Genomic DNA, 14,205 nt, shown 5'->3' with positions numbered 1-14,205 from the left:
ATGTAGGAAATTGTTTTTGTTTTTGGTTTTTTTTTTGTTGTGTTTTTCGTTTTGTGTATTAATATTTAGTGGGGGAGAGGGGGTGCTGTTACTCACCTAGTACAGGCTAAACCACCGAGGCAGGGCTCCAGGGCTGCCAACATTCACACGCTCAAATCGCACATCAATGTGTAGACGATTTGTTGTATTTGTTATTATTTATACAGCAGTTGTTGTTTTGCTTTTAGTCGTTTTTGGTTATTATTATTATAAATATTATTTTAGCCGTAGAAATGAGAATTGTTTGGTTTGGTTTCGTGTTTATTTCATTATATGCGGCTTGTTATATCATTTTATTGGTTTCGATTCATATAAATTGGGTTTTTGTAAGTTGTTGTTGTTGTTGTTACTTTAGAATACCGTTATTAATTTCATTGTGCGTTTGCTTGCTATCATTTTGTTCAATTGATTTGCTATGAATAAAAATGATTAAGAAAACTTCAAACTTATTTATTATTATTTTTTATTTTTATTTTACACAGCTCTTGCCTGATTTGAATTTTTTGGCTTTTTTAATTGTGCGCAGGGTTTTTTTTTAAACTTAATCAACTAAGCAGGACACTCCACAACACAGAGAAATTATTCATGGTGCCTTTGCCTTCGCAATTTCACTTGCTTTTCTATTTGCCACGACAAATGATAGTAATTGGGCGACTGCAGGTAAAACGACAAAGCACCTGGTAAATAAATAAATAAAGACGCGAAGCAGATTTCAAAGGAAAAACAGCAGCTGAGCGTCACTTTTTATTAGGACTAGCAAAGCATGGCTCTCTCTTCTCACTCTCTCTCTCTTTCTCTCTCTCTCTCTCTTTCTCTATCTCTCTCTCTCACACACACACTCGCATTCTCTTAAGTGTTTTTGGGCATGCGCTTTGCCTGCAGTCCGAATGCGTTTGAAGCTTTTTCCTTCAAGTTGAACGCACAAAATAATTTCGATTAGGCATACAAGGAGCAGTGTTGTTAAATTGTGATTTGCTATTGTTGGCCTTTATTAACAATTGTCATAAGTATCTCATTAAATATTGTCAAAAAACAGACTCACACACATACAAAAACCAATGTTGCACAATTTTCACAGTACGTATGAATGATGCATGCAATGCGACGCCAGTGTTGGCAACGGGGCAACGAACGAACGAACGAAGCAGAAGCAGAAGCAGGCATGCCACGAACTGTGCGCGTGAAGCGTGTGCGAGGCAATGAACGCTTCCAAGAGTACGCTGCTGCAGCCTGTCGTTGAAACGGAAACACACTGCCCTACTTTTTAGTTGTGCACATACACACACACTCACACACACACACACACACACACACACACATGCACACACTTATACATACACTAACAAGCCGCATAGGGATATTTCTTTTCTTTTTTCTTTAAGTGCATATATTTAAAATAATTGCGCAGGCAATATAGTTTTAAACACGCCAATTTGCGCTAAATACCGTTTCTCTGTGTGCGTGTGTGTGCATGTGTGTGAGTGAGCGCGGCCAGTGTTGCCATTGTGAGCCGAAATGTAAACAGAGCGAATGCCTGGCCAGGCGCGCATTGAACTCGGTTTCGAATTGGGCTTAATTTCTTTGTAGGTATCTACTGCACATATATACACACACACACACGCGCACATACACACACACATACATATATATATATCTATACACACATACACGCATAGGCTCGGGCACTGACTGACTGACACACATATACCAACAAAAGGCGCGACGAACGAACGAAAGACGACGACGAGTTGGAAACAACAAAAATAACATTGACGATGACAACGACAACGAAGCCTGGCTAGAACGGGGCCAGCAGCTCATTCGGCGACAACAACAGCAACAGCAACAACTATAACTGTACTATATCTCCGGCTGCCCATCGACTTTATCATCGTGTCCTTTCGCCGCGCCCTTCGTCCTCGTCGTCGTCGTTCAAAACTTTTGTGTGTGTGTGTGCTCGTTTTTGAGCAATTCAACATGAAACTGGCACAATACGTATACATATACAAATATTTGTGTGTGTTTGTGTGTGTGTGTGTGAAGGAATGTATCTTTGTAGCCATGCGTATATGCGTGCTTGTGTGCCTCTTAAATGAAAAATAACAGCAGCAGCAGCATCGCCAGAATAAACAGGAAAAATCCACATATTAATTTAGCCATCCTTTGATAGTTGTTGGTTCTTTTTTTGTTATACAGTTGAATTAGTTTCATAATTTGTATTTTGTATTATATCGGATATTAAATTGCACGACACTCACACGAATTTGTCGAGTGAGCTATTTTAATTGAATTTCCTGTCCAAAAATATATATGTATATATATATATATATGTCACACAACCACAACTAATCATTTTTCTACTTTTTTTCTCTCACGCTAGCACACGATTTTCACACGAACGAGTACAGAAATATTTAGATACTTTTTGTTTTCGAAAAAATGCGTTTAACTTTTCAAATTGAATGTTTGCGTAGGAAATATTTGCTTTAATTGGCATACGCAGATTGAAAATTTTTCACTTTCACACTATATGTGAGAACAGCATGAGTGTGTGTGTCTGTGTGTATGTGTGTACACACACATATATATTTATTGAGGAACTTTTTTTTTCATTACTTTTGACACACAGACAAACGACGCGCACAGGCCAAAAGAAACCAACCTTTCTCGTCAGCAGCGTATACAATTCTGCGCGCTGCCAACTCAACAACACGACTCGTGGCTCTGTGCAGCCAAAGCTCGCCTCTGAGCTTTTTCGGAGTGCTAGGGGCCTGGCAACGGCAGGCGGAGCTTCTGATTCATTAAAACTGCCGCCAAAATGCACCGAAAATGCCAATGTATGTGTGTGTGCGTGTGTGTGTCTGCAAGTGTGTGTGTGATTCGCTTTATTGACGATCCGCTCACGTGGCGTATACGTAATATTGCTCATACCTCCAGGCAAGGAAATGCAAACATTTTGTCGCCTCTTTCAAACAAATGTGGCATACTTGAGGCATATTTTCAAATGGAACTGTTGCATACTTTTCGGATAACTTATAAAAACTTCTGGATTCTATTGTCTATATAGATTTATATTTCGGCGATTAAGACAAAATTTCCGATTCATTTTAGATTTTTTTATATTTTACCAATTCATACAAAGTTTTCTTTTTTTTGAGAAGTTAATTAAGTTAAAATGCAAAATAGAATGTACATTACAAATATACAAAATATAAAATCAATAAATAAAATGTAAATAAATAATATACACCAAATATTTTTCGATGGCTCCAAGGGCATCGACCCGCATAGTTTTGTATCGGAATTTAATATCACAAAAGTTGACTGAGTGGCAATTATTATTAATTTTTAATGATTAAAAAATGAAAATGCTAGATTTTTAATAATATAAAAATGTGCTACAAATACAATAAAAATTATATCAATAATTATCCATATTTATTAATTTTTTATATAATATGTATAATACATTGTGTTTTATATTATAATATATTATTATATATTTTATATTTTTTCTAAGCCAAGAAAGGATCTGCACTCACCTGGGGTCACTGGGACTAACTCGCAAAAAACACAACTCAAACACTGTGACCAGTTCTTCCCCTCCGCCGACTAATTAAAAAAAAGGGCTGAATGATATTCAAAACGAACTTTGGATTTCTTTTCATCCACGTGACTAGAAATCTGCATTTCATTTTCTTATTAAAGATTATTGTATTGCAGCAGTAATCCGTTGGCCAGATGGCCTTCCCCATAATTTAGTTCCTATCGAATTTTAATGAAACGAATAAGTTTCGTATTTCTCTCAGTAATTTCATTTGGGCGCGCCTAATATGTATTGGGCTGCCACCTGGGTGAAAAATAAGGCCCCCAACTATCGATTACACAATTACTCCAATGCAGCAAACATTATTATATGTAAAAAAAAAAATAAGCTATGCAAATTTATAAGAACTTAAATTGTAAACAATGCAATAAAGCAGTCAATTAATTTTATTTTATTTTTTATCCGTCTTTTATTTTTATTGTGTCGATAGTTAGCAATACTGGGCTAAATATAATAATCGAAACATCGATAAGTCGTAGATAAGAGCCGATAATCAAAATATTTAAGCCATAACTACCGAAAACTAGGTTGCCTAGATTTGGTATTCAAGAAGGTGGCGAAATTATCCACAATAGGGAAACTTATCAAACAGCAAAAAGGGAGCACCTAACCCAACTCCAATTACACAATGACTACGACAGCCGTACTCGGCGGCGGCATCAGTGGATTATCCGCCGGTTATTATTTGCTGCGCCGCTTTGGCAAACCTTTGACCATTTACGAGGCATCGCCTCGTGTAGGCGGCTGGATACGCACGGAATGGCACAAGGAGCGCGGCTTCATCTTCGAGACTGGACCACGCACAATCCGACCCAAGGGTGTGGCTGGTGCCAACACATTGGAGTTGGTGGAGCAACTGAAGCTGCCGGTTAAACCAATACGCAGCTCCCATGTGGCGGCCAGGAACCGCATGCTCTATGCCAAGGGTCAGGTCTGTATGCTACCCAACAGTCCAAAGGGTCTGATTGCCACGGTACCGCCTTTTACCAAGCCGCTGTATCGAGCTCTGCTCCATGACCTGACCACGGGCGGCACTGTGGCCAAAAACGAGGATGAATCTATCTATAGCTTTGCCGAGCGGCGATTTGGCAAGGAGATCGCCGACTATGCGATCAGTCCAATGATATGTGGGATTTGTGCCGGAGATGCGCGCGAGATTAGCGTGCGCTTTCTCATGGACAGTCTCTTCGAGAAGGAGCAAAAGTATGGGGGCGTCATCAAGGGCGTGCTCTACTCGCGCCTCAACAAGAACGAGGACAAGGACAAGGATGTGGATAGGCCAATAGATGAACCGAGTAATCTGTACAAACAGGCGGTGCAGGAGAAGTGGGCTATGTACAGCCTGACCGATGGCCTGGAGCAGCTGCCACGCGCCCTACGCAAATATCTCGGCGAGCACGATGTGAACGTCCAGCTGAGCAGTCGCTGTAACAATCTGAGCTTCAGCAGCGACGGTGCACGGCTCGGTCTACGGAATGCGGAGCTGCCCGTGTCGCATGTGGTCAGCTCGTTGCCGGCGTATCAATTAGCGCCGCTGGTGCGGCAGCAGCATCCATCGCTGTGTGCCCAACTGCTCGAGATCCCTTATGTGGATGTCGTTGTGGTCAATCTGCAATACAACAGCGATCAGCTGCTCAAGCAGAATGGGTTTGGTCTGCTGGTGCCGCCAGTGGAAAATTTGCCGGTGCTGGGGGTGATCTTCGACAGCTGCTGCTTCGACATGGCGGGCAATACGATCCTCACCGTGATGATGGGCGGCAAGTGGTTCGAACAGTGGTTCGGCCACCAGCCCAGCCAGAAGGAGTTGCGCGACACGGCCCAGCAGCATGTGCGCAAGATCTTGAACATTAAGGAGGAGCCGACATTTAGTCGCGTCCACCTGCTCCACAAATGCATTCCCCAATATACCGTTGGCCACAAGCGGCGTGTGCAGCAGATTCGGGATTACATACGCAACTACAAGTTGCCATTGTCGCTGTGTGGTGCTGCCTACGATGGCGTCGGCATCAACGATGTCATCCTCTCTGCCCGTCGGCAGGTGGAGTTGCTCCCCATGCCACAAACGCACTGAAATTGTTTATCTTTTTGTCTATTAATCTTTGTATATAATTTTTGTTTTCCCTTTCAATTTTTTTACATAAAGTTGACTTATCCATCTTCAGCACCAGCATTTCATCACTTGCCAAAGCCACCCAAGCAGGGTGGACTCTTCTCCGGCTCCTGCTCCGGTTGCCATTGCTTAGGCGTCTTCGCCTCAATGGAGAGAGCGTGCATAAACTCGAATCCTGCTTCCTGCAATGCATTCTTTATGGTGTCATTGACCAGTCGATGGCGCTGCAAAGCAAAAATTGGCATTTTTGTAAATTAAACACAGTTGTCAACTATTATTGACTCACCTTGATCAGCGTCAGATCGTTGAACTTCTCGGAGACGACAAGCACCCGGAAATGGGACTCGGCCTGTTTGGGTGTATTGTGCATCGGCGACTCGTTGCTGACATCGAGGAAAATGGGTTTTAGCTGAGTTGTTAGCGCTTTTCTCATCGCCGTCTCTATCGGCGGATATTGTGGCTCCTGTGACATCGTTGCTCGGCTATTTCTATAGACGTATGTGCCGCTGGTGCACAGCAGTTGATTCACCTTTTGTGCGCTAACTTTGACGGAATGACGCAAAGTTAAACTAAACATGTTTCCACTTCTCACGCTCAGATCAGCTGTTTCACAATTACATAAACAAACTTCGCTGGCCGGTTAATGTCAAAGCCGATAGACGATGTGAGCCAGTTCGGTTCATCGCTGGGCGTGTTATCGATAGGCACAGTTTTGAATGTGAATTAGAGTGGACCTTTACTTTTTTTAAGTACTAGATCAATTTGAATGGAATTTTAAAGTTCACTTTTCAAACAAAAGTAGTCAATTTAGTTGCTGTTAAATAAATTTTCAAACCAAAATTGTGATTTATCTTTGTTTGATTTGGACTTTAAATTAAAAAAGAATTTAAGATTCCTTAGCTTCTTCATTTCAACTAATTCACTTTGTAAAAAAAAAACCAAGAAATTCAGATATAAAAGAGTTTCGAAATTTATAGAATATATAAAAGAGTTTTCGAGGTATTTTAAATTAGCTATATAAAAATATGTTTAACACTTTAAAATACAAAAATAAATGAGGGGATTAATTCACACACGCCCCTTTTTAAGCTGGGTACGCCCTTTTTAATAATAATTTTTATTTTTTTTTTTAAATTACCACCAAAGAAAAGCTCATCACTAAATTTAACTTTCGGTCAAAGAAAAAAAAATACTGCTCGCCAAATTTACAAACATTTTCCTGAATACATTTTTCTCTTGCCGCAGTTTATTTGCAGCAAACGCATAAAAAAAACAACTGCAATTGCTCTAATGAAGTGTTTTTATTTGAATTGTGAGTGTTTGCAAGCAAAAACAAAAATATATTCAACATGTAATAGAAAAATATGCGTATACCCTACAAAAACAATGAAACGTTGAGCGGGCATGATCAATGCATGTGAATAAATCTTTCTCGCATCTCTCTACAATATTCTTTAGTATTTTTGTCAGTTGATCGTTTTCAGTAGTCGACGAGCTTCTTCAGCTTGGGTGGCGCGGAAATGACGACTCTGCCGCGATTACCACTACTACCACCTCCACCACCTGTTCCTCCTCCTCCTGCTCCACCACCACTGAAATGACTGCCATGAGCATGTGCCTCGTCGCGTCCTCCATGCGAGCGTTCATACTGCTGCTGTCTGTAGCGCTCCCGCTCCCGATTTCTTTCCAGGCTGCGCTCACGTTGGCGGCGTCGTCGTGTCTGGGATTGACTGCGTCGACTGCGCGATCGCCGACGATCGCGACTGCCGCTGCGACGGCGACTTTGTGATCGGCGTTTGCGTTCCATGCGACTGTTGCTGCGTCTGCTGCGCGATCGGGATCGCTGCCTTCGATTCCGGGCACTGGCACTAGCACTGGCACTGGGACTTGCACTGCGGGATCTGCGCCTCCGTTGCACCCGGCTGGTGCTTCGACGAATGCGCGAACGGGATCGGTGCCTCCTGTTCCGGCTGTGACTGTGCGATCTGCTGCGACGTGAAGTTGGTTTTGTGGAACGCGCTGGCGCCTCGGAGTCCACCGATTCCACATCGCTGTCGGAGAGTTTGCCACTGGAGGGCGTTCCATATTTGTGGCGCAATTCGCGCCGCCTGTGAATAAAGAGATGTGAGAGGGCTTTCCCTAAGAACAAAAGCCACCCACAACTGATTACTCACCTGCGCCGCAATTTCAGCGCCAGTTCGCGCATCTCATCCTCGCGCTCCTGCTGCAGCTGACGCTCCCGTTCCGATTTCTCAATCTCGGCACGTTTATCGGCCTTATCTGAAGTGAAAAAATGGGTTATTAGTCAACTGTTTCAGGAGGAGATCAGCTAGTATTTTATTGAAAGTCACACTACACTCGGCGGCTTACATTGCCTGTTTAGCAGGTTTTGCATCTTGCGCTTAAGACGCTCTCGCAGATTGGGTCGTCCGCCGCCAGTCGCCTGTCCAGATCCCTGTAAGAGTCGACAACAATTACTTAGCAAGCTTGACGCGAATGTGTGTGACAAAAAATTGGAGTCAGTTCTGGTTACAGTCGAAAGTGTCTTTGCGTAAAAGACGTGGCAACAAATAAATTGAGGAAACGTTTAGCCATATACAAAAAAAAGAAAATACATATAAAGGAAGTGTGTTTGCCTTTACAAAAAAAATAGAAAAACCCTGTGGATCTTGTACAGTCAGACCGATAATTATTCGTACACTTTTGACTTGGAAGTGTTTTCTTTACATTGGCCGATGCACTTTCAACGTGGCCATTTCTTTTTCGCCAAATTTGACACTAAAATGAAAATCTTGGACCCAAAATATCTCTTTTTCCCACAAGGGATATTAAGAGCCATATTCACCGGTTTTTTAGTATTAGTATTTTAGGGATCTGAAAATTGTATGAATAATTTTTGGGCTAAAATATTCTTACGTATGCCAAAGTGAAATTTTCTAGTCATATTAAAAATAATCTTAATTTTAGAAATAATTTTTTTAAATGAGATTTAAGAAAAATTAAAAAAAAGAGCACTTAAAAGATATTTGAATACGAATAATTATTATAATAATAATTTTTGGTCTGTGTTCGTCTGTCTGACGGAAATCATTTAAAGTTCGATTTCGAGCTCTTCAAAGTTTAGTAAATTAATTAGTGATCGCTCCAGCAACTAAGTCTAGATAATTAACTGGAACTGACTAAAAGCGTCTGCTTGGAAAATTGAAGAACTAACACTTAAAAGATATACGAATTATTATTGGTCTGTGTTTATATATTTGTGGTACTGAGTTCTGTTTCGAGCTCTTGTAAGATTAGAAAATTAATAGCTGATCGCTATAAAAACTAAATCTCCTTGAGAAATAATTGCAATATCGAAATAATTATTGTTTGTGGAACTGACTAAAAGCATTCGCTTGGCAAAAAAAAAAATGTGAATACCCTTACTGGAGAACAATAACCATTTGATAGAGGAAAATCACACATCATAAAACTAAATGCTAAAGTTTTAGGGCATAAATGGACAGATCTGGGAACTATATGTACATATACAAGGAGTAAGAATGCTGCAAGGATATGGGTCGCGTCTACGTCTGGGATGATCAATTGGTATTGATGGTTGTGCCATATGCATATTGGTTGATTGGTGTTCGACTTGGATGCACATTGATTTGGATAGTTTTTTTGTTTTTGATTTTTTTTCTGTTCTTTTTTTGGTTTTTTGGTTTTTGTATTTGTGGGTAGAGGCGTGAAATTTTGTGGTGTACTCCAGTTACATATTTGAGGCAATGGGACACTTTGGTTTTGCTTACTGACTTTGGTTTCGGTAGCAGAACTATATTTGCCTGTTTGATTACCCGTGCTGGATGACGACATCAATGGCTGCGAGCGCTCCGAGCTGAAAGCAAATACTTTGCATTAATTATCAAAAGAAAAGCAAACACTTGAAAAATAAACATTAAAAAGTGGAAAAATTAAATATTTTGGGTTTCTGCTTTGGTTGCTCAACTTTACCACACGGCTGCCGTCACTTACGCAGTATCCACATCCAAATCCTCGGAATCATCACGTTCTCGGCCGCGCAAAGATTTGCCCGGCAGCTGTTTGGCTGCTGCTGCTGCTGCCGTCTCCTCCTCCTCATCCGCGTCGCTATTGCCGCTGCTCTCCGGCGACGAGGAGGATGTGTCGTTGCCACGCTTGCGTCCATAGTAGCGCTTCAGTGGCGGCGGAGGCGCCTCCGTCACCTGTGGCACCAAACCCGTTGTGCTTGTCACCGCCGGCGTTGCTGTTGTCAGGCTGAGCACACGCGTCGACAGCGGATAGCTGATCATGGGCACAGCTGGTGGAGCTACGGGTTTCGGCTGTTGTTGTTGTTGCAGTTGCAGGTGTTGCTGCTGCTGCTGTTGCTGCTGTTGAAAGTGCTTCAGTTGCACAGTCGCCGTTGTTGCCAAAATTGTGCTCGATGTTGTCGTTGTCGTTGTGCTCAGGCAAATTGTTTTCTGTGTGGCTGGTGGCGTTGTTAGCTTCTTAACGCGACTCGGACGCCGTTGACTGGCGCGCGACTGGGAACGGGAGCGGGGACCGGTGCGAGAGCGGGATCGGGAGCGTGAACGTCGTCGCCTCGACTGCGTGTAAGAGCTGACACTGGAGCTGCGCGAGGAATACGAGTAGCGTTTCCGTGATCTCTTATAACTGGGACTGCGCGAAGTGTAGCGCGGCCAGGAGCCGGAACGGGAGCGTGTACGGCTACGGCTGCGGCTGCGGGAGCGGGAGCGTGAATTCGATCTTGATCTTGTATAGTATCTGCGTCGGCGACGACTGCGTGTCCGGCTCCGGCTGCGGCTGCGACGATGATAGCTGCGACGTCGACTCCGACGACGGCTGGGGCTGCGGGTGGTGCTGTGGGAGCGTCGGCGCCCGCTGCGCTTCGCCGTCTCGTTCATCAGCTGCAGCTTGTCCAAATTGTCCTTGACCTTTTGGGCATAGGATACGGCGGAGGCAGCTGCAGTGGCTGCAGCAGTTGCTGCACCGCTGCTTGCATTAATACACGACTCGCCCAGCGTCTGACCGGGTTTGCTCAGATTGATGGTGATCTTCGAATGCGGCTGCATCTCGTCCTCGCCGCCAAATGAGGTAATGTACGTGATCTTTTCGCCACCGCCCTCGGCAGGCGATGGCGAGCGAGACTCGGACTCCTCGTCCTTGTCCTTGCTTTTGCCCTGATCCTCTTTGGCCGCATAGCTGGGCGGACTGAACGGCCGATTCGCGATGCGTCGCTCCTTTTGGGCACGTCGCTCGCGACGCGACTTGCGACCGCTTAACAGCATCTTCTCCTGCTCCTCCTCGCGGGCAATCCGCAGCGCATCCGCCTCGTCGGCATCCTTGGTCAAGTGCGAGAAGAAATCGTTGCTCTTCATGCCATAGTTGCGACCGCAAGCATTCAGCTCGTGTGCCTGCGTCGTGTCCAGTTTGCCAATATCAATGGATACATCCATATCGATATCCGAATCGGATTCATCCGAATTCTCAGCCTTATCGCCAACGCCGCCGCCGCCAGCGGCAGCCGCAGCAGCAGCTGTGCTGCTCGTTGCCGGCGCCGTACCAAATGGTTGCGGTCCAATCGCCACCGTGGCCACCGTCTCCCCAGCATCGTCATAGGAATAACCAATGGTTGCACCACCCGCGCTGCTCTTCTGTTTTTTCTTGCCCAAATTGCGTTCCGCCTCGAGCTGTGCGTTGGCGCCGAACTGCTCCTCCAGATACAATTGATGCAGAAACTTATCCTCGCTCACATTGAGAAAATCATTCTGAGCCAAGATGCGATAACGTTCATAGTTCAACTGGCGCTCCTCCGCCGTCAATTCCGCATCGTCATCGTGGCCAGTCAATGCCGCCTCGCCGCTGCTGGTGCTGCTCTTTGTCACGGGCGCAATATAATCCAAATGGGCACGCACATCGAAGCGATCGATAAGATTGTCCTGATTACCTTGCCAAGGCACACTGTAAGAAATGCAACAAACAATTAACAATTTCCGCACTTTTTTTAAACAGTTATATTTTATATTTGTAATTTATATAGTTAAAGCGGCACTCAATATGACTTGCATGATTGCGTCTCCATCGCCAGCGGCTGCGACGGCCGGATCTAAATAGATTTTACTTCGCCGGCCGTGCAGCTGCAGGAATTGTGTGGGATCTGCTTGGATTTTATCGTAGAAATATTGCCGGCGCTCGGCACGCTTGCGATAGTCCACGATGAGGCCGCGTATGCGGCGTTCCTGTTTGCGTGCTTCGTGCCACATAATTTTCCCATTTAATCCAAAAAAAATAACTAAACCGAAAGAATATCAAACTTATCACAGCGAAAACTTTTCACGTTCACACACGCTCGGCCGGCAAAAATCGTCTATTTTTCGTTTATCAAGTGACTCGTTTCCATTGCGTCTCGGCGTCAGTGTTGTGAAACGTTGCAAATGCGACGCCCTGAATTGGAACTGGTTCCGCTGACAATGCTCGATTTTTGCCCAGCGATAAGGGCAGATTTCAAATTAATTGGGCTTAATTAAAAAATAAAGAAAAAAGGATGGTGGTTGCAAAAACATATATTGACATGCAAGAAAGAAAAACCAATTTATAATAAACGGAATCAAGAATAATATTTTTTTGCATGCCGGCTGAGTGCGGCACACAATTGCGCATGTCCTAGCTCGTGTGGGGTTGGGGTGGAAACGGAAATAAAGGATAATAAATAACTGGCAAAACTGGAATGAGCCACAACACAACACAACATAGAGCACAAAACAACAATTGTCAGTTTGCTGCCGCTGCCGCTGCTCTTGTTGCCGCTACAACATTTTGCGGCATCGATTTTGAGGACACATTCACATCCTGCTCATCCTTAGCCAAATAATAGCAAAAAAAAATATATAATAAGAAACTAGCACAACCAGTTTTCGCTCCTGGATCCAGTTTTGTCGTCTAATGTCTGCTAGACGTTACTATTTCGGAGCAGAGAAACGCTACAACAACTCCGGCGAGGGGCAGGACGATCAAGCCTTGCACGATGATGTCCCCTTGTTTCCCAACAGCAGCAACAACACCAACAACAACATTAACAACAACAACAGTAAGAGCAACACTAACAATGACGATACGAACAATGAACCCGAGCCGGATGGCGACAAGGACGATGACTCTGAATTTCTGCAGGAGGTGCCATACTCGTCCAGCAGCATCGATCGCAGCTCCATTGGCTCCATACCCTGGGCGGACGATGCCATCAAGAAGAACAAACTCGATTGGGAGCGCGTCGATCGTATGCTGAGCGGCGAGGAGCAGCTGCCGGACCAGGAGCAGGAGTTGCGACATGAAATCATCGATTGGCAGCACAAATTTCCCAGTCTGTTGACGCGCAAAGCGCAGCCACTGAAACAGCAAAGTTTTGACAGCAGCCACCGCAACAATCCGGCACCCGATGAGTCGGGAGACATTGATTCCATCTCCGATCTGAGTCTAAACTCGCTGGATGACTTTGATGAGGGCGATGAGGAGGAGGATGATGGCTTTCTCACCCCAACCGTTGACCGTCAGAGGGAACAACGGGAGCCAACCCGTAATTATACACGTCCTGGCCCGAATCTTGTGGCGATACTCGACAGAGACTTACACATCACATCTGTAGCGCTCAAGCTGAGGAGGCGGGAGCCTCCGGCGGCGCCAGCAGCACCAAGCACACCTCAATCCGCAACCGTTGCCCGCTCCCGTCTCCGGATGCCGCCCATTCTTAATGTGCTCGACTCGAATCGACGCTTTCGGGGATTGCTCAACAATCGCAGCTTTGTGCAGCTGACACAGGTGCAACAGCAGCCCAAGTCAGCGGCCCTAACATACGCGGAGAGACGCCAACAGACTGGCATTCGATCCGCCTGGAATATGCCAATGGCTGCCAGTCGATTCCTAAACAACAAGCATGCGATTGTGTTGCCATCGCTGAACCGGCATCCCAGGGAGTTTAGCACCAATGACATGACGACAACGACGACCGCGTCCAATCAGAGCATTTCGAGCAATCGGGATTCGTTGGGCCATGGCACCCGACGTGGCCAGCAGCAGCAGCAGCAGCGGGATCTGCAGCAGCGGGATCAGCAGCAGCGTCAGCATCAGTATGGCCTGGCCCTGGACCAAGTGGTGACCACTAATTCAAATACACCATCAACGGGTCGTTCCATATCGGCTGCCATCCATCATCCGCGATCGGAGTTTGCCAACAGTAGTGCCTTCTACATACCGTACAGTGCCTCAAAATTTAAAGCCTTTAAGTAGCCAAATAGTCTCATCTTGTATACACAACAACAACAACAGCAACAACAACTAGCAATAAAGTTTGACCAAATTGCAGGGATGAAATATTATAATAATTCTTCACATCTGTCTTGAGGGGAACTAAGAACTTATCGGGAACATAACATGC

At 44.7% G+C, this 14,205-nt stretch overlaps 5 protein-coding genes across 23 annotated transcripts in view; 2 read left to right on the top strand and 3 right to left on the bottom strand.

Moving 5' to 3' along the window:
• Positions 1-206, bottom strand: part of LOC6563278 (calcium-activated potassium channel slowpoke) — a 51,580-nt gene extending 51,374 nt beyond the window's left edge. For 10 of the 16 annotated variants that reach the window (XM_032736828.2, XM_032736859.2, XM_032736830.2 and 7 more), the window contains exon 1: positions 97-205. The gene's annotated coding sequence lies outside the window, so the exon portion shown is untranslated. Of the gene's footprint in view, positions 1-96 lie in introns of all 16 variants that reach the window. The other 6 variants (XM_032736842.2, XM_032736844.2, XM_032736847.2 and 3 more) reach the window with 2 other exon arrangements.
• A 3,954-nt stretch (positions 207-4,160) lies between these two features.
• LOC6563279 (protoporphyrinogen oxidase) lies at positions 4,161-5,807 on the top strand. The gene has a single exon (XM_001990027.2). The coding sequence runs from the start codon at positions 4,275-4,277 to the stop codon at positions 5,715-5,717; it is 1,443 nt and encodes a 480-aa protein (XP_001990063.1). The 5' UTR covers positions 4,161-4,274; the 3' UTR covers positions 5,718-5,807.
• Positions 5,739-6,376, bottom strand: LOC6564422 (bolA-like protein DDB_G0274169). Its single transcript, XM_001990028.3, has 2 exons — positions 6,043-6,376; positions 5,739-5,980 (listed from the first exon to the last, which is right to left on the bottom strand). The coding sequence occupies exons 1-2, from the start codon at positions 6,331-6,333 to the stop codon at positions 5,822-5,824; spliced, it is 450 nt and encodes a 149-aa protein (XP_001990064.2). The 5' UTR covers positions 6,334-6,376; the 3' UTR covers positions 5,739-5,821.
• A 734-nt stretch (positions 6,377-7,110) lies between these two features.
• LOC6564423 (CLK4-associating serine/arginine rich protein) lies at positions 7,111-12,116 on the bottom strand. Of its 4 annotated transcripts, XM_001990029.3 has the most exons (6): positions 11,841-12,115; positions 9,771-11,735; positions 9,552-9,633; positions 8,127-8,211; positions 7,931-8,036; positions 7,111-7,864 (listed from the first exon to the last, which is right to left on the bottom strand). In XM_001990029.3, exons 1-6 carry the CDS (start codon positions 12,035-12,037, stop codon positions 7,237-7,239), a joined length of 3,063 nt encoding a protein of 1,020 aa, XP_001990065.1. In that variant the 5' UTR covers positions 12,038-12,115; the 3' UTR covers positions 7,111-7,236. The 4 variants fall into 4 exon arrangements, with proteins under 4 accessions (XP_001990065.1, XP_032593134.1, XP_043071040.1 ...); XM_032737243.2 differs by lacking the exon at positions 7,111-7,864 and having other exon boundaries at positions 7,969-8,036; positions 9,548-9,633; positions 11,841-12,116; XM_043215105.1 differs by lacking the exon at positions 7,111-7,864 and having other exon boundaries at positions 7,969-8,036; positions 9,581-9,633; positions 11,841-12,116.
• Positions 12,117-12,369: 253 nt separating this feature from the next.
• On the top strand, positions 12,370-14,152 carry LOC6564424 (myb-like protein AA). Its single transcript, XM_001990030.3, has one exon. It carries the CDS (start codon positions 12,717-12,719, stop codon positions 14,055-14,057), a length of 1,341 nt encoding a protein of 446 aa, XP_001990066.1. The 5' UTR covers positions 12,370-12,716; the 3' UTR covers positions 14,058-14,152.
• The last annotated feature ends 53 nt before the right edge of the window (positions 14,153-14,205 follow it).

The sequence above is a fragment of the Drosophila grimshawi genome, unplaced genomic scaffold (assembly GCF_018153295.1).
Source record: "Drosophila grimshawi isolate 15287-2541.00 unplaced genomic scaffold, ASM1815329v1 contig_311, whole genome shotgun sequence".
Taxonomy (NCBI): Eukaryota; Metazoa; Arthropoda; class Insecta; order Diptera; family Drosophilidae; genus Drosophila; species Drosophila grimshawi.
The sequence above is the reverse complement of the archived record's forward strand: the minus strand, read 5'-3'. Positions and strand labels throughout refer to the sequence as shown.

Coding starts and splice junctions, on each gene's coding strand:
- LOC6563279 (XM_001990027.2), top strand. CDS start 4,275: ATGACTACGACAGCCGTACTCGGCGGCGGCATCAGTGGATTATCCGCC.
- LOC6564422 (XM_001990028.3), bottom strand. CDS start 6,333: ATGTTTAGTTTAACTTTGCGTCATTCCGTCAAAGTTAGCGCACAAAAG. Junction 5,981..6,042: donor ACGATCTGACGCTGATCAAG/GTGAGTCAATAA, acceptor TTTGCTTTGCAG/CGCCATCGACTGGTCAATGA.
- LOC6564423 (XM_001990029.3), bottom strand. CDS start 12,037: ATGTGGCACGAAGCACGCAAACAGGAACGCCGCATACGCGGCCTCATC. Junction 9,634..9,770: donor GATTTGGATGTGGATACTGC/GTAAGTGACGGC, acceptor ATTTGCTTTCAG/CTCGGAGCGCTCGCAGCCAT. Junction 7,865..7,930: donor GCGCTGAAATTGCGGCGCAG/GTGAGTAATCAG, acceptor CTTTATTCACAG/GCGGCGCGAATTGCGCCACA.
- LOC6564424 (XM_001990030.3), top strand. CDS start 12,717: ATGTCTGCTAGACGTTACTATTTCGGAGCAGAGAAACGCTACAACAAC.